Raw genomic sequence first — 26,895 nt, 5'->3', positions numbered from 1 at the left:
CTGCTCTGGATTTTTTTCCCTAGGTTTCCAGAATTTCCGGAAAATACTGTATAATTTCTTGTTTTACATTTTTTATATTTTAAATTTTATTTTTAATTTTTTATCTTATGTTATTTTTTTGTGGTTCTGGGATCAAAGATAGGGTCTGGTATGTCCTAGGCAAGTGCTCAACCTCTAAGTTAGTACCCCAGCCCCTTGTTTTTGTATTAATTTACCTGTATTTATAGTGCATACTTTAAATATATTGATTGAGTAGAAACTGAGTGTAAAGTTTCAACATGTTTAATAAAAACTTGTCATAATTCTTAGATTATATTATGGTTTTATTTTAAATATTGTGGAAGATGATAAGTGTCTTTAGTTGGGACTTTGAAATTTTTGCTATATTGTTTTTGAAGTGGGATTCTATAATGTTATTGAATATGTATTGGTCCCATTGAGGAACTGGTATTTTGAAAGTTTACATAAATTATATTATGAAGGTTTTCACAGTTTTGTGTATTATAGTTGGTATTGGACCATATACCACAGAAAGTTTTCATCACCTTATATTGCCAAGACTTGAATTTTGTCCCATTCCTCCACTCATTTAAAGGCAGTTTAGCATAAGTAAAAGGGTGGGGGGGAACGTCACCCATTATTTTGCCCCCTTACATTTTTCTTTTTGGAGTTTTTGATTGTGTACATGTATATATTTTAAATACTTATAACCATGTTGTATTTATGTGTAATAAGGATTTCTTATAATCCAAGTTGACTTGAACTCATTTATTTCTTATGGTATCATAATAATCCTGTAAATGCATATTTGGGTATGGTGAATAATCCCCATTAGTCCATTGTACAACAGGTAATATATTTAAGATAGCTTTTAAAAATTTCAATAAGTCATTGAATTCTTAAAATAATTATTGTCATATTTTATTGTATATTAATTTAACCTCATGTATCAGGAGGGAGTGGTGGGTAAAGCTCAGTGATATAATATGTGCTTTGTAGGCATAAGGTGTTGGGTTTGATTCTCAGGCACCACCTCTTTCCCACCCAAATGTGTGTGTGTGTATGTATATGTGTGAGTATAGATATATAAATTCATATATATGTATATGTATATGCATGTATATACATATGTGTGTATATAGATATCTAGTTCCTTTCGTGGACCTATTTCCTTTAGATCATGCATTCCTCTTTTTTCTTGCTTGCTATTGTTTAAAAATGATAAGGTAATGTTTAGTGGTAATACAAGGTAATGGAAAGAACTCTGGACTAAACAAGATAATTTGGAGAATCATTTAAGGTATTTGTTTGCATACCTTTCTCCTAGTACCTATCGTTCTTTTTTTAAAATTTTATTTATTTATTTATTTTTAAAATACACAACAACAGTGGAATGCATTACAATTCTTATTACACATATAGAGCACAACTATCGTTCTTTAATATTATTATTGTTTATTTTTTCCTTCTACTAGTCACTTTCTTTTTTAAAATTCAATATTTTTAGTTGTAGATAGACACAATACCTTTATTTTATTTATTTTTATGTGGTGCTGAGGATCGAACCCAATGCCTCACATGTGCTAAGCAAGCACTCTACCACTGAGCTACAATCCCAACCTGACACCAAGTTTCTGGAGAAGAAGTCAGTTTAGTTTTTATTGTATCCTCACCACTTAGCATCTTCCCTAGTATATATAATAGGAATACAATTTGTTGAATGAGAAAACATTTCCAAATGTGTGGTACAATGAACATATTGTCCCCTTGCCATTATTGGATATAGTTAGTCTTATTGATCTTTCAAAGATCTCTTCTAAGGCAGAATAAAATAGATGGATGGTAAATGTAGGTTGGATGAATATTTTCATACTTTTTTTTTTTTGACTGTAGGTAATCTTAAACTTAGAATTCCATGGAAAAACCTTTATACTCAACCATTTGAAGCTGTATTAGAAGATATTTATTTACTCATAGTGCCTTCTTCCAGTAAGTCAAATATTAAAGTTTATAATTTACTCTTTTTTATAGATGGGAAAACCTTTATGTTTTATAATTATATTTGTATAAAATATTTTGGGTGGTATTTTGGAGATATTTTAATATATAAATTTGGTATATTACTTCAAATAAAATTGGCTTTTATTCTAAATTTTTGTAGACGATGAATTAGTGATTTTTTTCAAAGGTAAATATTAGAATGAGTATATTTAAATTTAAAGTATTTAGATTCTTCCTTTTAATGCTTCTATAGGAATAAAATATGATCCTTTAAAGGAAGAAAAACAACTCCTAGAAGCAAAGCAACAGGAATTAAAAAGAATAGAAGAAACAAAGCAAAAAGTAGTTGATCAAGGTAAAAAAACCAAACAAACCTAAAAGTGCTAATAAGAAAGTGTAAAAAAACAAATATTTCTCATAATAGAATGTTTGTCTCTGGAGGCACTGAGATTATTTAACAAATATGAGAGAATCTTATTACATGGAGAATTTTAATGTGGTTTGTATTTTGTCATGTATACAAAATTTTTTACCTTGCAGAATTTATCTTAAGGCATAAATACTATGTCTGGTTTATAAGGATAAAGGTCAGTTTTTAGTGATAGCCATTAATTTTATCAAGTGTATTTTCTTACCTTTCTAGTCCTTGCTTTTGTATTCTCCTTGTATCAATTTTTACACTTTTGAAGATACTTAGTATCTTGATATATTTATATTTGCCATAGACTGTTTATTTGCTTTCTTACTTCACATCTTTTCCTATTCAAATTAGACCACATGGTCCATTATTACTATAAGCCCTTTTTCAGTGGTATATGAGGTATCCTGCATCTCTTTATTTTCACTTCCTAGTCAGCATCTCCAGCTACTTTTTACATGCTGACTCTTTGCTTCTTTCCCTAGTGGATTTTTTTTCTTAGCTTAAACATACTGTAGCCTCTCCTTTTTTTAAAAAATAAAGTCATCTACCTAATCTAGTCCTTTGCTTATCTTTTACTCCTCTGTTATTCCTTGAACAGCTCAGCATCTTTAAAATAAAGCATATGTATACTTCACTATTCTTGCATTGATTGTTTTTAAATGAAAAGTGAACTCCAGAAATAAAATGTTTTACCTGTTGACAAACATTAGTGGAGATTTAGCATAATCTCTGGTAGTACCACATGTAAATCTATTTTCTTTGTCAAACTTTTTTCATATCCTCTATATAGTCATTCGTAGGCATTTTCTTTTTAAAATATTTATTTTATCAATATAATAAACAGTACATAACTTTAAAGCTAAATAGTACTATAGTACCCAAAGTTAAATAAACAAAACACTTCTCACTTAGCCATATACCCTACTCCCTAAAGAATTATCATATTGCTAAATAAGATACATTTCTATTACTTGATTTATTAAATTTAGACTGTGTGTGTGGGTGTGTGTGTGGGTGTGTGTGTATGTGTATAGTGTGTGTGTGAATGATATAGTGATGGGACTGTGAAGATTGACCAAGTAGTATAAATGTTTACCGTTGAGCCAAATAGTATACTCTAATTACATAGATTTTCTTTTTTTAAATTATTCTAATTTGTTATATATGAGCACAATTTTTTTATATCTCTAGTTTTACACAAAGTAGAGTCACACCATTTGTGTCTTCATACATGTACTTAGGGTAATGATGTCCATCTTCTTCTATCGCCTTTCCTACCCCCATGCCTTCTACTTTCCCATCCCTTCCCTTTTCCCTATCTAGAGTTCATCTATCTTAAGGCATAAATAATATCCTTTATCCTTATAAACCCATGCCCTCCTCCAACCCCATTATGAATCAGTATCCTTATATTGGAGAAAACATTTGGCACTTTTTGGTATTGGCTTACATCACTTAGCATAATATTCTCCAACTCCATCCATTTACCTGCAAATGCCATGATTTTATTCTCTATTCATGCTGAATAATATTTCATTGTGTATATATACCACATTTTCTTTATCCATTCATCTACTGAAGGGCATCTAGGTTGATTCTACAGTTTAGCTGTTTTGTTGTGTTGCTATAAACATGGATGTGGCTGTGTCCCTGTAGTATGCTGTTTTTAAATCCTTTGGGAATAGACCGAGGAGTGGGATAGCTAGGTCAAATTGTGGTTCCATTCCCAGTTTTCCAAGGAATCTCCATACTGCTTTCCATATTGGTAGCACCAATTTGCAGTCCCACCAGCACTGTATGAGTGTGCCTTTTTCCCCACATCCTCGCCAACACTTATTGTTGTTTGTATGCATAATAGCTGCCATTCTGACTGGAGTGAGATAAAGTCTTAGAGTAGTTTTGATTTGCATTTCTCTAATTGCTAGAGATGATGAACATTTTTTTCATATATTTATTGATTGATTATATATCATCTCTGAGAAGTGTCTTTTCAGTTCCTTGGCCCATTGATTGATTGGGTTATTTCTTTTTTTTGGTGTTTAGCTTTTTGAGTTCTTTATATACCCTAGGGATCAGTGGTCTTTGATGTGTGAGGGGTAAAAATTTGCTCCCAAGATATAGTCTCTCTATTCTTTTTTTGCTGAGAAGAAGCTTTTTAGTTTGAATCCATCCTATTTATTCTTGATTTTACTTCTTGTACTATAAGAGTCTTATTAAGGAAAGTGGGGCCTAATCTGACATGATGGAGATTTGGGCACAGTTTATCTGGTTTAATTCCTAGGTCCTTGATCCACTTTGAGTTGAGTTTTGTGCATGGTGGGAGATAGGGTTTTAATTTCATTTTGTTGCATATGGATTTCTAGTTTTCCTAGCACCATTGTTGAAGAGGCTATCTTTTCTCCAATGTATGTTTTTGGCACCTTTGTCCATATAAGATAACTGTAATTATGTAGGTTAGTCTCTGTTCTCTATTTTGTACCATTGGTCTACAAATCTATTTTGGTGCCAATACCATGCTATTTTTGTTACTATTGCTCTGTAGTATTGTTTAAGGTCTGGTAAAGTGATGCCACCTGTTTCACTCTTCTTGCTAAGGATAGCTTTAGTTATTCTGGGTCTCTTTATTTTTCCAGATGAATTTCATGACTGTTCTTTCTATTTCTAAAAGGAATGTCATTGGGATTTTGATTGGAATTGCCTTAAATCTGTATAGTGCTTTTGGTACTATGGTCATTTTGACAATATTAATTCTGCCTCTCCAAGAACAAGGCAGATCTTTTCATCTTCTAAGGTCTTCTTTAATTTCTTTAGTGTTCTATAGTTTCCATTGTAGAGGTCTTTCACTTCTTTTGTTAGGTTGATTTCCAAGTATTTTATTTGTTTTGAGGCTATTATAAATGGGTAATTTTCCTTTCAGAGGATTTGTATATCAGATATACAGAAATGCCTTTGTTTAATGGGTATTGATTTTGTATCCTGTTACTTTGCTGAATTCATTTACTAGTTCTAGAAGTTTTCTGGTGGAATTTTTTGGGTCTTCTATGTATACAGTCATATCATTAGCATAGTGCTGATTTGAATTCTTCTTTTCCTATCCATATCCATTTAATTTCTTTCATCTGTCTAATTGCTGTTGCCAGTGTTTTAAGAATTGTGTTAAATAGAAATGGTGAAAGAGGGCATACCTGTCTTGTTCTAGTTTTTAGAGGGAATACTTTCAATTTTTCTCAATTTAGAATGATGTTGGCCTGGGGCTTTGCGTAGATAGCTTTTACAAAATGTCAAGATATGTGCCTGTTTTTCCCTGGTTTTTCTAGTGTTCTGAACATGAAGGGGTGCTGTATTTGACAAATGCTTTTTTTCTGCATTGATTATCATTAGATAAAATCATATGATTCTTATCTTTAAGTCTCTTGATGTGATGAGTTACATTTATTCATTTCCGTATGTTGAACCAAACTTGTATCCCTGGAGTGAACCCCTTGTGATCATGGTGCATTATCTTTTTGATATGTTTTTATTTGATTCGTCAGAACTTATTGAGAATTTTTGCATGTATGTTCATTAGTGAAATTGGTTTGAAGTTTTCTTTCTTTGATGTGTCTTTGCCTGGTTTTGGAATCAGGGTGACATTGGCCTCATAGGATGAGTTTGGAAGTGCTGCCTCTTTTTCTATTTCCTGAAATAAATTCGAGAGTATTGGTATTAGTTCTTCTTCAAAAGTCTTGTAGAACTCGGATGTGTATCCATCTGGTCCTGGACTTTTCTTGGTCGGTAGGCTTCTGATGGCATCTTCTATTTCATCATTTAAAATTGATAAATTTAAATTGTGTATATCATTCTGATTCAATTTGTGCAAATCATATGACTCTAGAAATTTGTCGATGCCTTCAGTATTTTCTATTTTATTGGAATATAAGTTTTCAAAATAATTTCTAATTATCTTCTGTATTTTTGTAGTGTCTGTTGTGATAGTACCTTTTTCATCATGTATGTTAGTGATTTGAGTTTTCTCTCTCCTTCTCTTCATTAGCATGGCTAAGGGTCTGTCAATTTTATATATTTTTTTCAAAGAAGCAACTTTTTGTCAATTTCTTCAGTTGTTTCTTTTGTTTCACTTTCATGGATTTCAGCTCAGATTTTAATTATTTTCTGTCTTCTGCTTTTGGTGTTGATTTGTTCTTCTTTTTCTAGGGCTTTGAAATGTAATGTTAGGTCATATATTTGTTGACTTTTTTTTTTTTTTTTTTAAGGAATGAACTCCATGCAATGAACTTTCCTCTTAGTACTGCCTTTATGGTGTCCCAGAGATTTTGATATGTTGTGTCAGTGTTCTCATTTACCTCTAAGAATTTTTGAATCTCCTCCTTGATGTCTTTTGCAACCCTTTGTTCATTCAGTAGCTAGCTTTTATTTTTATTTTATCATTGATTTGTAATTTTTTTTCATTATGATCTGATAGAATGCAGGATAGTATCTCTACTTTTTTGTATTTGCTAAGAGTTTCTTTGTGGCATAATACATGATCTAGTATAGAGAAGGAACCATGTGCTGCTGAGAAGAAAGTGTATTCGCTTGTTGAAGGATGAAATATTCTCTCTATATATGTCAGGTCTAAGTTATTGATTGTATTATTGAGTTCTATAGTTTCTTTTGTTTGGAAGATCTATCTAGTGGTGGACGTGGTATGTTAAAGTCACTCAAAATTATTGTGTTATGGTCTGTTTGATTATTGAACTTGAGAAGAGTTTGATGAATGTAGATGCTCCATTGTTTGGGGAATATATTTTTATAATTATTAAGTCTTGTCGGTGTATGGTTCCCTTGAGCAGTATGAAATATCCTTCTTTCTCCCTTTTGATTAACTTTAGCTTGAAGTCTACTTTATTTGATATGAAGATGGAAACCCCTGCTTGCTTCCGCAGTCCATGTGAGTGGTATGATTTTTCCCCACCTTTCACCTTCGGTCTGTGGATGTCTTCTCCTATGAGATGAGTCTCTTGGTGGCATCATATTGTTGGGTCTTTTTAAAAAATCTAATCTGCTAGTCTGTGTCTTTTGATATGTGAGTTTAGACCATTAACATTCAGGGTTATTATTTAGACATGATTTGTATTCTCAACCATTTTTGTCATTTAACTTGACTTGGTTCTCCTTTGATTAGTTTTTTCTTTAGTGTGATACCTCCCTCTGATGAATTTTATTGTTTTTTTTCATTTCCTCTTCATGGAATATTTTGCCTAGGATATTCTGTAGTGCAGGCTTTCTAGTTGTAAATTCTTTTTAACTTTTTTTTATCATGGTAGGTTTTTATTTCATCATCAAATCTAAATCTTTATTTTGCTTGATATAAGGTTCTTGATTGGCATCCATTTTCTTTCAGAGCTTGATAAATGTTGTTTCAGGATCTTCTAGCTTTCAGGGTATGGGTTGACAAATCTGCAGGTAACCTAATTGGATTTCCCCTACATGTAATCTGATTCTTTTCACTCCTGGCTTTTAAAATTCTCTTTTTATTCTGTATGCTAGACATTTTCATTATAATGTGCCTTGGTGTGGAACTGTTGTGATTTTGTACATTTGGGGTCCTGTAAGCCTCTTATATTTGCTTTTCCAATTCATTCTTCATGTTTGGAAAATTTTCTGATAGTATTTCCTAGATTACTCATTCCTTTGGTTTGGAATTCTATACCTTCCTCTATCCCAATAATTCATCTGTTCTTTTTATGCACTGCCATATTTTGAATGTTCTACTCATGGTTTCTTACCATCTTCATTGGGTGGTCTATATTCTTTTCAAGATTATATGTTTTCTCTTCATGGTCTGAGGTCCTGTCTTCCAAGTGGTCTAATCTATTGGTGATGCTTTCAATTGAACTTTTAATTTGGTTTATTATTTCTTTCATTTCAAGAATTTCGGTTTGGTGTTTTTTTTAGAACCTCCATCATCCTATTGAAGTAATCTTTTGCTTCCTGTATTTGCTTATGTAGCTGTTTATTGAAATGATCTTTTGCTGCCTGTATTTGTTCTCATATCATTGTTTAATTCACAGAACATTTTAATCATGTACATCCTGAACTCCTTCTCTGTCATTTCTTCTTCTGTGCTGGCCATGGATCTGAAAATGTAGTGACTTTATTTGTTTGGTACACTTTCTTCCTTTGTCTTTTCACATTGTTCCTGTGTCTTCCCTTTTAGCAGGATTGGAGGTGTTCCAGTTTTACCATATAGGCTTATATTGTCCCTGCAGGGTTCCAGTACCTCTCCTTTGAGGGGAAGGACAATGTTAACAGTTCCCAATACAAATAACATACAACCTTAAACCAAATAGTTGCTATTAAGATGTTTACAGTTTGGTTACAATATACAGAAATGGTGAATTTAGTTATTATCTACAATATAAATAGTAGGTTTGCAAAAGGGTTTACAGTTTCTGATGTTGGACAAAGAGCCGGGAGTGAGGTGGAGGATAAGATGTTGAGTAGATAGGAGGTGAGGATGTAGAGTGATTATATCTTAGGAAGTATGAAAGAAGAATCTAAAGAAGAAAGTTTAGTAGCAGGAGAAGAAAGTAATTTTGGGAAGACAAGTGGAAAGACAGTAGAACACATAAACAAAAAACACATAAATATTAGAAAAATAAAAAAAATGTAAAAATAGGAGAAAAAAGAATATACAACACAACTGTAAGATACTATTTAGACATCCCAGTCCTCAGTATCCTAATTCATGTAAAGTACTTGGTTTCATATATGTTAGGGATGTGAGGGCGAGAGAGTAGAGAGGGAGAGGAAAGTATAATCTTGAAGAAAGAAATAAGAATTGTTTTGGTTGGAGATTAGTATCTTTCCTGCTTTCCTTCTCTCCCAGTAGGTGGGGTTGACTGTTGTTAGCTGATATCTCTACCCTCAGGATGGTGAAGGTTACCAAAGTGGGAGGGTTGGACTTGGGTGCAGGTCACCTGGAAGTGGGGTATGGCACCTGCCAGTCCCCAATGGGAGACTGCACCCCAAGGATCTCCTTTGGGGCCTGCTCATGTGATGTGAGTGCCTGGTCTTATCTCCTTATCTCACCTATAGATCTCACAGTTCCTGGTCTCTTAAATTAGACTCCAAATTGTATCTCACTCACCCTTTCCCTTTCTACTTCCTAATCAGGGACCTTTATCTCCAGAGGTCTTATGGGTTGTGCTTTGGGAGCCGCACACCTGTCTTGGAGAGTTGTTTTGTATTGTGCAGTCACTGCTAGGCTAGCGGCTGCCGGGGAGACGGGGTAATTGGGAACTATGATACCTGCTCAGCCAGTGTTCCATACTTGGAGTTGCCCCAACCAAAGGTGGTGATGAAGGTGACCCAAGATGGAGGCAACTGTTTTCAGCCATGGGGTGTTGGGTCGGGTTGGGGGAGCCGGGCCATGGTGTTGGGCGATGTGTTTAGAGATTAGCTCTGTGGTGTGCAGAGTTGTGGCTGTTGGCTGTCTTCAGAACCTGTGCAATGTCCCCAGGTGCAGGTAGTCTACTGCACACAGGGGACTATGACAGTGGCTGCAGAGTCCCAAGATGGAGGTGATGTGGGAGCCCCATGTTAGTAGATGGAGTCTGCATGGGAGTATTGGCTGGAGTTCCTTCGCGTGGGCAGTGGCCAGGTGTCCTGCGTGGGAGCATTGTCTGGGATTTCTGTGTGGGTGGGTTGCCAGAAGTCCTTTGTGGGTTCTGATGCTGGTGGTCCTGCTTGGGCACCTGGGAGACTTATGTTGGTGAGTAGTGGGGAGTCCTGCTCTAATGCTGAGGCCTGAAGCCCTGCGTGGGAGCAGCTGTGGGGGGGGGTGTTCTCTCTCTCTCTCTCTCTCTCTCTCTCTCTCTCTCTGTCTCTCTCTTGTGCATGCGCGCGTGCGCGTGCTCAAAGAAGCAGTATTCTTACTACTTGAGTCCTAGGTCATGGAGCGACACAGAATGCTTCCTCCCTCTGGACCACCATCTTGGATCCTCCTCTAATTACATATATTTTCTAGCTCAGCTTTGTTATGTGTTTGATAATATTATTAAGTGAATGTGCATGTAATTGTACATTATGTAGAATTTTACTCTGTTTTAGTGTGAGCCTTATTCTGCTGCCCCGCCCCCCCAATGAATCTGGAGCCTGTTAGGTAAATTTTCTCTGGAGTAAACCATTCCATTCTCATTTGTTTGCAAAAGGGATAATTGCTTGGCTATTAGGAGAGGACCTAGAAGTTTAACTACTTTGTATGCAGACTTTAAATCAATTCTTGTATTATCTCCCTTTCCCTTCACCGTGCTCCCTGATGCCCATTTTTCTTTTGTGGGGGTTTAAGCCTGAATGTTTCCAGGATTCTGTTTTCAAATTAATTTTGTGTTTCAATGGTATTTCCATCCATGGTCATTTAGAATTGAATTTCTTCTTCCTTAAGGCCATCTACTTTCTAGTTTCTGATTTTTCATTGCTTTTTCATCTGTTCTTTTTCCTCTCGTTTTTTCCTTTGACCTTGGGGATTTATTCATTTTTCCCTCTTGTTTTGCTTTAATGAGGTTTTATTGAGCAATAGAGAAATTTATGCAATCCATCATGTTTAATCAGAAGTCCTTCCTATTATACTAGATCTAAAATATAAATGCGTAGTCATGCTTAAAATTCATTACTGACACCTTGTTCTTATCAGGATAAGGTTTAAACTCTTCATCAAGATATATAAAAGCTCTTATGATAATGAATCTCATCTACGTCTCCAGCCTTATAACTGGTCCCAAATCTCATCTCCTCCATTCTTTACTCTAGCCATATTGAACTCTTTGTAGTTTACTGAATGTGTTGAGTTCTCTGCACTTTGTATTTCACTTCCTACTTTATTCAACATTTATTTGAGACTAACCAGCATTGGATTTATAATTCAGGCAAGAAGATATAGATGAGGTTCCCTGAAGCAGCACTATAGAGTAAGAAGTGAAATAATCCTAGGATTGAGCCTTAAAGAAATCTAACATGTAGGATTGTATAGCAGAGGAAAACATACAAAAAGAGAACAAAAAGGAGTGGATAAATAATAGGAGGAAATTTGGAATTTATAGTTCTGTGGGAAAGGGGCTGTTTTAAGATGCAAACAATAGATCTTGATGAAATATATGGGTAAGATGATTAAGAAATTATTTTGTTTCTGGCATATAGGTTATTGTTCACCTTAAAAACAGTTGTTTTGACTGAATGATGATGACAGAGAAGGAGTTATCTAACTGTGAAACTGCCTTCTTCCAAAGTTGGAGGCAGGAACATCTAGTAAAAGAAAACAGAGTTGTGTAAATAGAGTAGTTGGAACTTTGAAGAGAGTCAAAATGAATTTTGAAATAGTTGTTCTAAGAGTATGAACATGTTGACTAGAGAAATGTAATAGGGTTACTGGTTGCTTGAAGATAGTGATGAGTACTGTACCATAATTCTAGTCTGTCCTGTTGTGATCTGTATCTTGTAGCACTCACCTGGCAAGACACAAGCATGGGCATATTTTTATATGAAGCTTATATAAAATTGGTCTTATTCAGGGTTGGGTCTTTATTGACAAGGGAAAATTAGAAAAAAGAGCAAATCAGTTTAAGGAGTGGGTGAAATAATACATAGTAGTCCACCCGTGTCTGTGGGGCCCCCTGGTGTAAGCAGGAAATCTCACTATATATAAATATATACACTATATTTTTTCCTATGCATAAATTTCTGTGATAAATTATAAGTTTAAATTGGGCATAGTAAGAGATTAACAGCAATGAAAAACAGAACAATTATAATGATATACTGTAATAAATAAAAGTTATGTGAATGTAGTCTCTTGAGAAAGTTAAGATAGATGTTAATATTTTTGGATTGGTTGACTACAGGTAGCTGAAACCATGGAAAGTGAAATGATGGGTAGGAGGATACTGCTGTTACATGAAATTTGAGCTGCATAAGGAAGTCAGGAGGACAATAGTGGGTAGGGACAGAAATACTTATCATTTAATTGAATAAGTTTATAAGGGCAAAGGATTTTATTGTGAAACAGGATTCAAGGTTGAAATATAGTCTTCTGGTTTCAAAGAGCTTACATTCTATGGACTGATTTACTTAATTATATAGACCTTTTATATTCAGATATTCTTACTTAACTCTTGTATTTTTGAGGTGTATAGTTGATATCTTCATTAACTTTTTGCGAAGTCCTCCTGGGCCAACTGAATTAGGAGATGTAGGTAATTAGAGTAAAAGAGAGGACATATATATATATATATTTTGTCTATAAAGAAGACTGATAATACTAAAGGAGAAATAGACTAGAAATACAAAAGGAGATAGCTTTCATCAGCACTTTTCAAAAGAGAATTAGGGATGGTAACTAGCAGTTATCAAAGGCATATGTCAAAGAATTATAGTCCTCAATTGTTTATTCTTTCTGTTCCCCTGGAAAGTATTGAAACTGAAGATACTTAATATTTTCTTTTTCTTTTTTTCTGGCAGGGGTGATGATACCAGGGGTTGAACTTAGGGGCACTCAACCACTGAGCCACATTCCCAGCCCTATTTTGTATTTTCATTAGCGACAAGGTCTTACTGAGTTACTTAGTGTCTCGCTAGGTTGCTGAGGATGGCTTTGAACTCCCGATCCTCCTGCCTCACCTTCCCAAGCCTCTGAGTATACAGGCAATCCTCCTGTCTCAGCCTTATACATGTGCACCACTATGCTTGCTACAGTATTTTCTTAAAATGAACTTTTTTCATCTTTGTTTGAAAGGAGAAGAGAGGATCATGTAATTTTCAATTTTATATCATCAAAAGAGGGAACATATTGTATTCAACTATTTTATTCATCTAAGCACCGAAAAAATATAATTTTTGCTTTGCTGCAGTTACTGGCTTTTCTAATTTATGCCTATTATAATTCTTACCTAACGGTCTTCATTGTTTTCCTCTTTATAGATTTAGACATAGTTAACAGATAAATTATAAAATTTGATGCCAGTAAATTTTACCTCTTTGACTTTAGTTTTATTGAACAAGAAACTATGTTTTGAAAAATTTTGTGTATTTGATTGTCTTTGAAAGTTTTTGGTTTGAAAGATTTTTGGAAAGCATGCTTTTAGTGTTGAATTTTTAAATCTCTATTTTTCTTAAGCAAGATGTTATAAAAATGCTCCCTCAATGTATGGATAGTTACAGGATGCATGTTTCATTCAAATTAAATAAAAGGAATATTTGCAATTGTAGAACAACAGCGGGAAGAGAAACAGGATACTTTTACAGAAAAATTAGTTACTCAGATCATAAAAAATCTTCAAGTGAAAATTTCCAACATCCATATTCGTTATGAAGATGATGTAAGTATTTTAAAAATATAGATGATTTTAAAAGATACATTTATATGTAAGTCATTGTACTATTTGTTGATACTTAGTTTATACTAGCCAGACTATTAAATAATGCTGAGAGGTTGAAAGATATAAAACTGAAGATAACATGATCTGTTCTTTTATTGGGAACTGAGGATTGATTGTGGGGACTCATGCGTACTAAGCACATGAATGTGTGTTGTAATTTTCAGTTGTTAATAGTGAGTGTTTAGTTACATTTTCCCAAACTGTTCAAACTCCAGATCATGAATGAAAATGCCTTGGAAATTACCAATTTCAAAATTAAGTACTTTTAAAAATATGCTACTTTTATCTCCTGGAAAGAGCTCTGCTCTAGAGATCAGTAGTGCTAGGCTTAACTAATTGTTTGAGCTTAATTTGTTGTTCTCTTAAAACACTGAATTATTTGCTTTATAGTATTACTGTGTCAGTCTTTTTTTAAAAATTTATTTTAGTTGTAGACGGACACAATACCTTTATTTAATTTATTTATTTTTATGTGGTCCTGAGAATAGAACCCAGTGTCTCACACATGCTAGGCAAGCTGTTACCACTGAGCCACAACCCCAGCCCTGTGTCAGTTTTTTTTAATAAACATTTTTTTATAAACTAGAAAACATTGTGTAGGTGTATCATTATAGTATAACACAGATGTTAATATTTAGTATTTTAATTTGTTTTAGGAAAAATGTAGGAACCAAAGATATTTTCAAAGGAAGAAATACAATGTTTTTGAATATTCAAAATAGGATACTTCCTAGAAAGTTAACTTTTTCCATAAAGTGAATTTTGTTCAACTGTTAACAAATTTGACTAAGATTTTCTTTTTTCCCTCTTTAGATCACAAATCGTGAGAAACCGCTGTCATTTGGTATTTCTTTACAAAATCTCAGCATGCAGGTACTTCATTTAAAAAAGTAATGACGATATTTAATTGTGGAATACCGTTATTCAGACTACAATTATGATTTGTATATGCTGTATTAGAAATAGTTTTGCATTTAGTTGTAGAAAAGTCATACATAGAATTGGAATTGAGGGGAAAGTAAATTCACATTTATGAAACTGGAAATAAAATTTAGTTTAAAATGTGAGGGCCTATTATTATTGGTAACTACAATGTTAGATACTTTTGTTTGCTTAAAAAATTGATTTTCTCCTCAGAACTGCAAAAATATTTCCAAAGTTCTAATAAATAAGTACTAAATAAAAATAATAAATATTTGTTTCGGAATCTTTGATTAGTCTTGAAAAACTCTTAAGAATTCATTTCCTCACCACTATTATTAGTATTGTCGCATATTTTCTCCTGTTTAATTGTGAAATAGAGCAATTTTGAAAATAAAGGAACACAGAGAATTTTGAAAAATTTGCTTGCATTCAGAATGAATAGTTGTTGAATTTGTTACTTACTCTAAATATTAAATAATTTTATAGGACTACACAGTTATAGATAAAGTTTAAACTCCTTTTGTTTTCAATTCACCCTTCTCATCTCCCCTAGAGATAAACATTCTAAGTATTAAAACTTTTATACAATATGTTCATTAAAAATGTAGGTTTATTTGAAAAGTTTACATAAATATTTTATGTTTCTTCAGTACGTTAACTTTTCCACTTCACAATATTTAAAAAACTTTTTTTCCTCACATGTAAGGCAATTTAACTTCTATATAGTTTTTTATTATATAGTTGCATATCTTGTATCTGTTGGGTTTTATATATGATTTCATTTTTCATGGCTCTACCATAAGCAAAAACAAAAAGTGAAAAGTCACTCTAAAGTGGGTAGGGTAAGTTGTCAAATACTGCTGTTATGTTGAAAATAAGGACAGAATACCTTGATTGCTTTAAGGAAAAATGTGTAGTTTTGTCTTTGTATAGTTTATAAATCTTGTAATCTGACTCCATGTAACATAACAGATTTCACCTCTTTTCTTTGTTTGTGTTATATTCTCTGGCCATACTGCCTTGTTTCAGTTCTCTGAACGTGTCATCTTTACATATCTTTGGGCCTCCTTTTTGTGAACAATAATTCCTACTGAGGATCAATAATTTCTACTCATATCATAAATTAGGTTAGTCATAAGCCTTTTTTCAGGTGTCATTTCTATAGTTCATTATATTAAGTTGATCATCATTTTATTTGGCAAGCTCTTTGTTGCCACTGCCATTTGGCAAGCTCTTTGTTGTCACAGTTAACTATTTAACCTCTGTGGTGACACTTACCTGTTTGTATTTACTTGTTTTGTTTTTGACCTCCATGAAAGCAGAGACTTTCCTGTGGTCCTTAGTAGTCTTTGATTGAATGATTTTGGGGGGTGGGGTTCCAGGGGTTGAACTCAAAGGCTCTGAGCCACATCCCCAGCCCTATTTTGTATTTTACTTAGAGACAGGGTCTCACTGAGTTGCTTAGCGCCTCGCTTTTGCTGAGGTTGGCTTTGAACTCAGCAATCTTCCTGTCTCAGCCTCCTGAGCCTCTGGGATTACAGGTGTGTGCCACCACAACCAGTTGGAATGGTATATTTTAAAAAAGATTATTAGAGCTTTGTGGTTCTACATAGTAGTTGAGTTCATTCTGACAAACAGATATGTTCAAGGAGTTTGATTTTGGTTCACAATCCACCCCCTTTGTCCCTCCACCCACATTTCCTACCTGTCCTTCCTCCCCTCTCCCATGCTTCTTCCTCTACTAGACTTCCTTTTGCTCCCTAGCCTATTATTTTATTTGATTGGTTCTTTATGTAATTTTATCTTTCCTTTCCCTTTTCCTTTAGTTTACTCTAGTTTCTGCATATGAGAGAAAATATTTTGACCTTTAAGTTTCTGAGTTTGGCTAGTTTCACTTCCATTTCCATCTACTGGCACAGGCCATAATTTCATTCTTTTTAATGGCTGAGTAAAACTCCATTGTGTTTTTTTTTTTTTTTTTTAATGTGTGTGTGTGTGTTTCTTGCACTATGGGGGTCTTGTTAAGGAAGTCAGCACTTATATGATGGAATGTTGGCCCTGTATTGTCTTCTAGCAGTTATAAATTTTTGTTCTAATTCCTAAGCCTTTAATCCATTTCAGTTTGACTTTTGTTCAGGATGGGTGATATAGGTCTAGTTTCTATTTTTTTCTACACATAGCTATCCTGTTTTCCTAGCACCACTTGTTAAAAAGGCTTTTTCCAAAATATATTTTTTGCACTTTTTGTCAAATATCACATGGCTGTAGAAATGTGGCTTTGTCTCTGTGTTTTCTGTTCCTTTCATCTTCTTGTCTATCTTGCTGCCAGTCCATGCTGCTTTTGTTAAGATAGCTCTGTAGCATAATTTCAGATCAGCTATTATGAGGCCGCCTCCTTTGCTTTCCTACTTTGTATGGCTTTGGTTATCCTGTGCGTCTTATTCTTCCAAATGAATTTAAGAATTTTTTTTTTTTTCTAATTCTGTGAAGAATGTTATTGGTATTTGAGAGGGATTGCATTGAATCTGTATACTGCTTTTGGTAGTATGGCCATTTTGACAATATTTATTCTGCCAATTAAGAACACAGGATATCTTTCCATCTTCTAAAGGTTTTTTTTTTCCTAAATTATGTATTTTTAATGGCATTTTCATGAGAAATTGGTCTTAGGTTATAATGACAGCACTCTGCCATTTCAAATGTAATGATCATTTTACTGCTTTTCTTTTTTCCCTTTTCAGACCACTGATCAGTACTGGGTTCCATATTTACAAGATGAAACTGAGAAACTAGTTCGTAAGGTAAAATAAATAAATGCTAACTCATTGACTTGAAAGAGACTTTTAGAAAAATAAATGAAAATATACATATAGATAAGAGTTAATGTGAACTGTTGCTGTTTGCTTAACTCTGTCATATCACTCAATTATTTGAGACTTCTGAATGGCTTATGTTAATACTTCAAAGAAAATAAAACATAATAAATTTGATTTATTTTCAGTTAATTCGATTGGACAATCTTTTTGCCTACTGGAATGTACAGTCTCAGATGTTTTATCTTAATGATTATGACAAATCATTGGTGAGTAAATTATTTGGATGTGTGCATATATGTTTGTTAGTATCATATTTTGTATAAAGTATAATTCATCATAAGTATTCTATCACTACCAGAGTTGGTATTTTTTTTCCTAGGTAAAATCCATTAGCTATTTATACTAATAGGTGAATTACACAAGTATGAATGCACGTACACACACATATATGCATATCTTAATATCTCCTAAAGCATTGTTTTGTAGTAGTTTAGTGCTATATTGTTTAATTACTTTAATATTTTCTCATAGCTAAGTGCTTTTAAACATTTTTTTGCAGATAATAGAATTTTATAGGATAAAGGTATATTGATGTGAATATAAATAAAAGCAATTTGTCTTTTAATAGGACAACTTGAAGAATGGCGTTGTTAATGAATATATTGTTCCAAAAGGTTATGATTTTGGTAAGTGTATTCTATAAAATAAAAAGTGTAATTAATCAGTATAAAATGTACATTAACATTTTTGATATCACTGTTCTTTTATATTAAATTTTCTCTTGTATAGTTGAGATCTCTATAATATATTTAATATATGTGAGAAGAAAGGAGGAGGGATGAGAATGGGAATGACAGTAGAATGAATCAGACATAGCTTTCCTATGTTCATGTATGAATGAATACACAACTAGTATAGTTCTACATCATGTACAACCACAAGAATGGGAAGTTGTACTCCATGTATGAATGAAATGTCAAAATACATTCTATTGTCATGTATAACTACAAAGAACAAATAAAAAAAAATTTGAAAAAAAAAATTATCTTTTTTATATGTTTAGGAGCTTTAGCTATCATTCAGAACTACAGGAGAAAATGTCTAAAAACAAATATGGTAATAAATTGTGATAAATCTCTAAGGATTATATTCAATAAGGCTTATATTCAGTTATATTTAATATTAAGATAATGTTTATAAAGATATTTTGACATAGCAAATACAGCTTAATAAAACTAGCTGCTATAGCTTTAGTTGCACTGTGATCTTACTATTTTAAAAACATGCACTTAAAATTTTTCTTCTTTATAGTTTTTTGTTTTTCAAATTTTCTAAATGAATACATATTGCTTTTATAATGTGAAACAAGTTACTAAAATACACAGAGAAAAGGAGTGTCATTTCTTCAATCCTGAGGGCACTCTTGAATTTGGCTGCCTGCTGTCATTAACCACAAAATATTCTCCCTGAAAGTATTTTTCTTTTTGTATTATTCTACCTTATTGATAACCTTTGTCAGTTTCCTCAAATGGCTCTTCTTATTCTTCCCACTCTTAAAATATTATTTTCATTTTTTTGAATATGGTTTCATTTTTAAACTTGTTCCTCATAGGAAATGCTCAGAATAGAAGACTATATATCATATATGTTTATGATTCTCAAATCTGTTACTTAAGGTTTGACTTATTTCTCCTTTGCCCTGTGGTCATTTTATATTGTATCAGTAAAGATCCAATGAAGAGAGAGAATTGAATATAATTTGAACATGTAAAGTTTAATGTAAATAAATATTAACTGTTAGACAGGTTTGGAGTAACAAGGTGTTGACTAGTTAAAAAAAAAAAAAAAAGAAGAGAAATCTAAAAAATTTAGGAGTAGATGATAAAAGAAATAGCTTCTACCCTAGGGCTAAGATGAAGTGCCTAAAGAAGGACCCCTTCCTGAGGACTGAGGTCTAGACCTTGTTGGAGAGATAATGGTTGTAGCTCACTGAATGGCAGAAAGTCCCTATTCTGCTGTGCCCGCAAATCTGTTCCCTGGTTAGCCTCATGGAGAGGTTTCTTACTGTCAGTACTTTAGTACAGGTCTTCCTAAGTAGGGTAGTAGGGGAAGTTGCTGCTCTAAGCTCTACCTTCAAAAGGCTGGTTCTAAATACCTTCATGCTATAGGAACCAGTCAGTGGTTAAAGTCTGTTCTAAAGGAATGGAGAACCATTCCTTTGTAGAAGTTTTTTAAATGACCACACTGGAACCAGGCAGGATAAATCCTTCCTCTGTAGTGTCGCTAGTGGTTTAAAGGTTATTATTATAATGGCTGGTAAAGGAAAAATATTTGAAGGACCTTAAACCATTTTTCAGAGCAGGCATAAAGGGTAAATTTGGAATTCACAGGCAATAAATTCATAACTGGCATAATGCTAGGAAGGGGAGTTGTTTGTTTGTTTGTTTAGTACTGGGGTCTTGCTGTGTTGTTTAGAGCCTCGTTGAGTTGCTGAGGCTGGCTTTGAACTTGGGATCCTCCTGCCTCAGCTTCCCAAGCCACTGGGATTATAGGCATGTGCCACCATGCCCAGCTGGAAAGGAAGTTTTTATCATGAAATTTTCACTATAAATGATGAATCTTTGAGGACATAGATAGATATGTTTAACCATATTTAAACATTTCACGATGTATGCATGTATTCAAACAGTAGATGACAACCCATTAATAGGTATAATTTTTATGCTTTTACCTATCAGTTAAGACATTTTAAAAAGTAGAGAAAACAGACTTTAAAAACAGTAACACAAAAATAACATGGCAGAGTATGGATGAAACTAAGGACATGTAGCAAAGTGAAAAGTTTGCAGATCAATCAGTTGTAGTAAGTGATAGTCTTTAGGGATGATTAAGAGGAATGCATTATCATTGTATACAAATTAGTTTATAATTTGATGGTTGATGTCTGTCTGGATTCTGCTATTATTGGTCTCCCTCTGCATAGTTCTTATTCTTTTTGGTATGATGGAATGAGCGAAGCAGGTAATCTGGGAAAAAACTGTCATTTTCTCTGCCCTTTTTTCACAAATTGAAAGGAGGAATAGGAAGATACAGAGAAATTTAGAATTCAAAATCATAAAATGAAAGTCAATTTTAAATATAATTGTTTTCATAATATTTCTAATAATCATTTTAACGGTGTACTTTTAGTGAAACCATTTTATTGGACTGTTTTTCCTTATAGTTGAGTGTTGCTGCTTTTAAGCATTTATTGGTGTTCTGAGGGTGCGTTTTGTTAGCCTTATTCTACTTATGGAAGATAACATGAATTATAAGAAAGAAAAAAAACCATTTTCACTAATTAAGAAACAGTTCTTTGGACCAAGTTATGGCAGTGTGGACATTTAAGAACTGTAGAAAGGGTATAAAAGAAATGAAAATCAGTGTTTTCAACTTGATCCCTTTGGTGCCTTGAGACTTTTAAAGGATGATTGAATTTAATTTTTTTCAATTTCTATTATTTTTCAGTATTTCGCCCCATATCTGCTAAAGCCAAACTTCAGATGAATCGCCGATCAGATTTTGACTTTTCTGACCCCAAAATAAACTTGGAAGTTGAGTTACATAGCATAGCAATTGAATTTAATAAACCACAGGTGATTTTCTTTGATGAAATTTTAAGTTTTGAGTTATTGTTTAATCAAAGCAGAACTAAGATTTTCAATGTTTTTCTAAAATTCATAATGTTATATGGTAGCATTTCCTTAAAAAGTTGGTAATTTCACTTTTCAGTTGAGCAAAAAACTTCAAACATTTGAGAATTTTAATTTGTCCCTTCTTTAGTATTTCAGTGTTATGGAGCTTCTTGAATCAGTTGATATGATGACACAAAACCTGCCATATAGGAAATTCAAACCTGATGTTCCTCTTCATTTCCATGCCAAGGAATGGTAAAAATGCCTTTTAAGTTTGTTTGTTTGTTTTGTTTTTTAATAATGATTTAAAACATATGGCAAAAAAGTAAGTTTCTTAGACATTAGTTTTTTTAAGGTAGTCTTTTTAAGGTCTTGATACAAACTTTGATTTGTGTCTGGAAATGTATGTAGTAGCTGTTTTTGTTAGTAACACTGACTCAAGGGGTTCTTTATAACCGTTTATAGCTAGAGATAATAAAATACCATAATTTTTATTTACTATAGAGGGATCAGTGTTTTTGCAATTATTTAAAAACTATCTTGGTTTGTTTTCTAGAAATATCTTCTTTATTTCCTTCAAACTTTCCTGTCAGACCCACTAAATCTATTTATTAGACATGAGTTTTAAAAACTGAGAAGGTTATAGAGTCTATATGGTAAAACTCCATTTTAAAATGCAAAGATATATTGTTATTCTAGTTTTTAAATAATTATCTAGTTTCTACAAGTTTCTATTACTTTTTGAGGTATGTAGGTACGTACTTCAATTATTATTTTACTAAAAAGCCTTAATAGTTTTTGTGTAGAGCCATATAAGTTTTAGCCAAAATTGAATGCTTTTGCTTATTTTTACTTTGGAAAGAAGTAAGATTAATAATTAATAGATTGTTAATATAAACAGGATTGGGAAACAGCAAATGCTCAGATAATAATACATCTTTTTACTAATCTCAATATTATAGATATGCTTGTTGTTAGAGTATAAGTTTTGTTTCAGACTGTTGATTTTAGAGTGTTATGTTTGGGGTGTTTCTTTTTGTTTTGTAACTAGGTGGGCTTATGCTATACACGGTATTCTTGAAGTAAATGTTTGCCCCAGCTTACGGATGTGGTCATGGAAGCATATTCGGGAACATAGACAAAAACTGAAGCAATATAAAGAACTGTACAAAAAAAAGTTAATAAATAAGAAACCACCTGGTGAAATTCTCATGTCTTTAGAGGTTAGCATTTAAATAAATAAATAAAAAAACACACAAAATAGTTGTACTGTATAATGCCTACATCAATATATTTAGTGACTCGTTATTCTAACTTTTAGTGACTGCACTTTTTTTTTTAAGACACCTTTGTGCTCCTGTTCTAATTTCACGTAATAAAAGATCTTATGAAATTCTCCTGTGAGCTTTTGAAATTTAGGAGATTATATTTATTCTGAAGAGATTTGGGTTTATGCACATGGTAACTTGAAGTCTCATGTTGTTTTTAACCTCAAAGCCAAAATAAAGTGTATGCTACACTTTTTTCAAACTTCTCTGTTGGTTTCCAAAGTTGTATGTTACTGGCATCATCAATCACATTTTTGCTCTTATCATCTGATTGTGCATTAATTAAGTTTTCTATATGTTCAGTGCTCATTTTTTGTATATATTTTTAGTTATAGATGGACACAATACCTTCCTTTTATTTATTCATATTTTTGTTGTGCTGAGGATTGAACCCAGTACCTCACACATGCTGGCAAGGGCTCTACTACTGAGCTACAACCCCAGCTCCAGTCCTCATTCTTGTAGAAACAGTTGTGCTAATATGTGCCATCCATCTTTCCTCATTCTAATTCTTCTTGTCCCTGAACTTGTACTGAAGTGTCATCTCTTGCATGAAGATCCCTGAATTTTCTGCCCATACATTCTTGTGGTATCTGAAGTCTTTATCAGCAACTTTATAGTTAATACTCTGTCTTGAGATACTATCTGTGTATTAACTGTTGTTAGATACTATCTGTGAATTAGTCTAAATCTTTTTGCATTTTACATATTCTAAGAGGGGCTATTTTATAAGATGGATGAAGTACAGCTTAAAGAGACAAAGGGAGTTAGCCTCTTGAAATTAGTGTAGCCATTCTGAATCTAGAATGGATTTCCAATTAGAAACTCCCTGAAGATTGAGTTTTACTTTTATTTTTAAGGTGGGACACTTTCTGAAGACCCAGTGATAATTAGGAATGCTTGGGTTTAGAGGCTATGGGTGGTTTCAGATTTCCTTATTTAGTTTTGAATCTTAAGCAGAGGCCTTCAAGTGTGCTGAGTAGTAGAATCCCGAGTTAAGCTATTTTTTAGATAATAGTAGGTCATGGTTGCATGTATGTATCTTTTATCTGTGGGACAAAAGTAGCTTGAGCATACTACTTGAAAGTTATAGAAATGAGTTGATATGATGAAGGATTTAGCTTATCTCAGTTTATTTTATAGCTGTTACAATTGTGAAAAATGTAAAGATTAAAAAAATGTTTTAGCAAATTTATCTAGGTCTACTTGGAATATCTTAATGATGCCATGCAAGCTGTACATATATTATGAAGGATTTATAATTATATTTTTTGTTGAAAATGATATTGATATATTTACCTTTAGCTGTATTAAAAATCCAAATAAGTTATTTAAAACAATGTATATATGTATCCTTTAATATATATCTATACCTCTTACAGAGTTTGTACTCTAATATTTATGAAACATGATTTTTTTGTTCAAAATATTCTGTATACTAATTTTCACTTTGGTGTATATACATACACACACAACACACACACAAGCATTGCCTTTCAGAATTTAACAGATATATTTTGTTATATTGGTAGATGTTCTCTTTTCAGCTTCCTCTCTCATATTTTTCTATAGTATAGCAGTTCGTAGATTTATATACTAAAGTTATTTATGTACATTTATTTATATAACATTACCACATTTTCTTTTATATTTTCAGGAGCTGGAAAAAGCCTTGGATGTCTTTAATATAACTATAGCTAGACAACAGGCAGAAGTTGAGGTAACTTCAGATTTTTCTTTCAATTAGTAAGAATAATTCTGAATTCCATATGGTTATGACAGATGTTGTTATCAATATTTTGTATTATAAAATAGTTTCCTAAAAGGGCTCAAATTTGCATTTTTGCATTATAAGAAAATTTGATTTCATTTTTTGCCATATCCATTTAAATCAGGCATATTTTTATGGAAAGAAATTCTTTTGTAATAATTGGGCTTTTCAAATATTCAGAGTTCATATGAAAGTGAAAGCAAGTAGGGGTCACCCTTCCTCTCCCCTGCCCCAGTCACCAAATCTTATGACAGGAAGAACTATGTGGTAATCCTAAATTCTTATGTTTGGCTAATTGAAGTTACTGGGTTATTTTTTCAGTGTGTTTATTGTTTACATTCATTCAGGTAGATAATTTTGAAATACCATGTATCCATTTCTTTTGATTGCTGAAAAATGGATAATTTGTCATTATTCAAAAATTTGTTGATTTTAGTTAAAGAAAACTGGATACAAGATTTATAAAGAAGGAATAATTGATCCAGAGGATAAAAAAGGATGGTTTAACTGGCTGTGGACTTGGTCAGAATCACATACTAAAGAACAACCAGATGTTAAACCTGGAAGTATGTCCATTTCATTTTACTGTAGAGTAGTTAATCATCACTTGTGAAAATAGAGTTTTGCAGAAAATTTCCTAATTAAATAGACATTGTGTAAGCATATGTACATGATTATATTCAGTTTAAATTTATTATTAATAAAGTTATTGTTAAGCATTTTAATATGTACAAGCAAATAAATATTTTTATTTTTTATTTCTATATGACAGTGTAATGCATTACAATTATTATTACACATATAGAGCACAAAGTGTTCAGTACAGTTAGCCATATTTTGAGCTCTTGCTTAAAACAAACATTTAGAAATTTATATTGCTCAATTTATATGTTTAGTAAATTGTATTTTAGGAAAGTAACTTCTAAAAGTACCATTGTCATTCTAATATTAGAAAAGGAAAATAAAATTTTCATGTTATTTCTGAAGGCAGGTAAATTATATTTCAGTTTTTTATTGTTACCACCTGAAATTTCAGAGTTCTTGTTTACAATTTGTAGTTCTGGAAGAAATGTTGACACTTGAAGAAAAGGCTTTACTCTATGAAGCAATTGGCTATAGTGAAACAGCAGTTGATCCAACCTTGCCCAAAACAGTAAGATGTTTTCTTACCTAACACCTCTGAGTTGAGTGTTGGATATGTCTATTTTAATTTTTCTCAGAAATATGTGCTACTACCTTTTTTCTGTGATCTGTTCTGAGTCTGTAAATATTGCATTTATTTTAATTTCCAAGGTAAGAACAAAAATTATCCTTTACTTTTTGGCGTTACTGTGGTATTTCTTTGGGGGAATAGATGAAGGATTGTTTCTAAAGTATTTTGTGTTTTTGAAATGAATGAACTATATTAAGTAAGATTATTTTTTGTGTAAATATATATATATATATATATATATATATATATATATATATACACACACACACACACATATTTATGTATATTTTTTTCCATTTTATTCTTCTGGTTATACTCTAGTTTGAAGCCATGAAGTTTTTTGTTCACTTGAAAAGTATGTCCATCGTTCTAAGGGAAAATAACCAAAAACCTGAGCTGATACACATTGTAGTAGAAGAATTTAGCACTTTAATTGTGCAAAGACCAGGAGCACAAGCAATCAAGTAAGTAATTATTTGCTTTCACAGGTTAAGATTCCCTAATCTGAAATTCTGAAATGCTCTAGAATCCAAGATTTTTAAGTGCCAACATAATACCACTAGTAAAAAATTTCACACCAGATATTATGTGATGGGTTATAGTCAAAATGAAAATGCACTAAAAATATTGTATAAAATTATCTTCAGGCTCTGTATATGAGATATATATAAAATGTTAATTCATTTCATGTTTAGACTTGAGTCCCATCCCCAGGATATCGTGCCTATATACAAACATTTAAAAAATCTAAGGAAATCCTAAATCAGAAATATTTCTAGTCCCAAGCATTTCAGGTATGGGGTACTCAACCTTATTTAAAAAAAAAAAAAAATTACTGTGAGACTGAACTTGAATGTATCCTTTCTGTTTTTAGGAACCTATTTTTTTCTAGTAACATGATGGGTATGTTTTGAATTATTAATGTATCAATTCTTAATTATAATAAATGTTCAGTAGGAAACTGCATGCCAATGAAACATAGGACACTAAAGAAAAATACAAAAATGGGCAGAAGTCCTGCCACAGTAAAAGAAACAACATTAACAATGTAGTTTTTAATCTGGCAATATCTTTATTTTACTGCCAGCCAAGATCTTTCCCAAGAGACTACTTGTGGGATCAACACAGTATTGCCCATGTCTTAAAAGGGGCAGTAACAGATAAAACAAAAACACAGACAACTAGAGGGAATTCCCAAACCCAAGCTCAATAAACAGATGAGAACCTAAGCAGACCAGAAAAGAGCAAATATCCGTAGGTTTGAGTCTACTTAACTGTGACTCCTACACCAGTAACTCCACAGATGTTCCCACATAGAGGGACAAGATGGTGT

At 32.6% G+C, this 26,895-nt stretch overlaps 1 protein-coding gene across 1 annotated transcript in view; it reads left to right on the top strand.

Annotated features, from left to right (window-relative positions):
- The window catches only part of Vps13a (vacuolar protein sorting 13 homolog A), a gene marked incomplete at its 3' end in the record, with an annotated part of 156,256 nt that overhangs the window by 20,468 nt on the left and 108,893 nt on the right, over window positions 1–26,895 (top strand). Inside the window, 14 exon segments of the mRNA XM_046459403.2 lie at window positions 1,894–1,989; window positions 2,255–2,356; window positions 13,667–13,776; window positions 14,650–14,709; window positions 17,502–17,561; window positions 17,762–17,842; window positions 18,205–18,262; window positions 21,084–21,211; window positions 21,399–21,505; window positions 22,302–22,473; window positions 24,236–24,298; window positions 24,786–24,915; window positions 25,408–25,502; window positions 25,884–26,026. Coding sequence (XP_046315359.1) covers window positions 1,894–1,989; window positions 2,255–2,356; window positions 13,667–13,776; window positions 14,650–14,709; window positions 17,502–17,561; window positions 17,762–17,842; window positions 18,205–18,262; window positions 21,084–21,211; window positions 21,399–21,505; window positions 22,302–22,473; window positions 24,236–24,298; window positions 24,786–24,915; window positions 25,408–25,502; window positions 25,884–26,026 — 1,405 coding nt within the window.

Source organism: Marmota monax, unplaced genomic scaffold, assembly GCF_021218885.2.
Source record: "Marmota monax isolate L192 unplaced genomic scaffold, Marmota_monax_Labrador192_F-V1.1 WCK01_AAM20220418_F8-fsc00059, whole genome shotgun sequence".
Taxonomy (NCBI): Eukaryota; Metazoa; Chordata; class Mammalia; order Rodentia; family Sciuridae; genus Marmota; species Marmota monax.
Note: the sequence above shows the minus strand (reverse complement) of the source record. Positions and strands in the feature narration are given on the sequence as shown.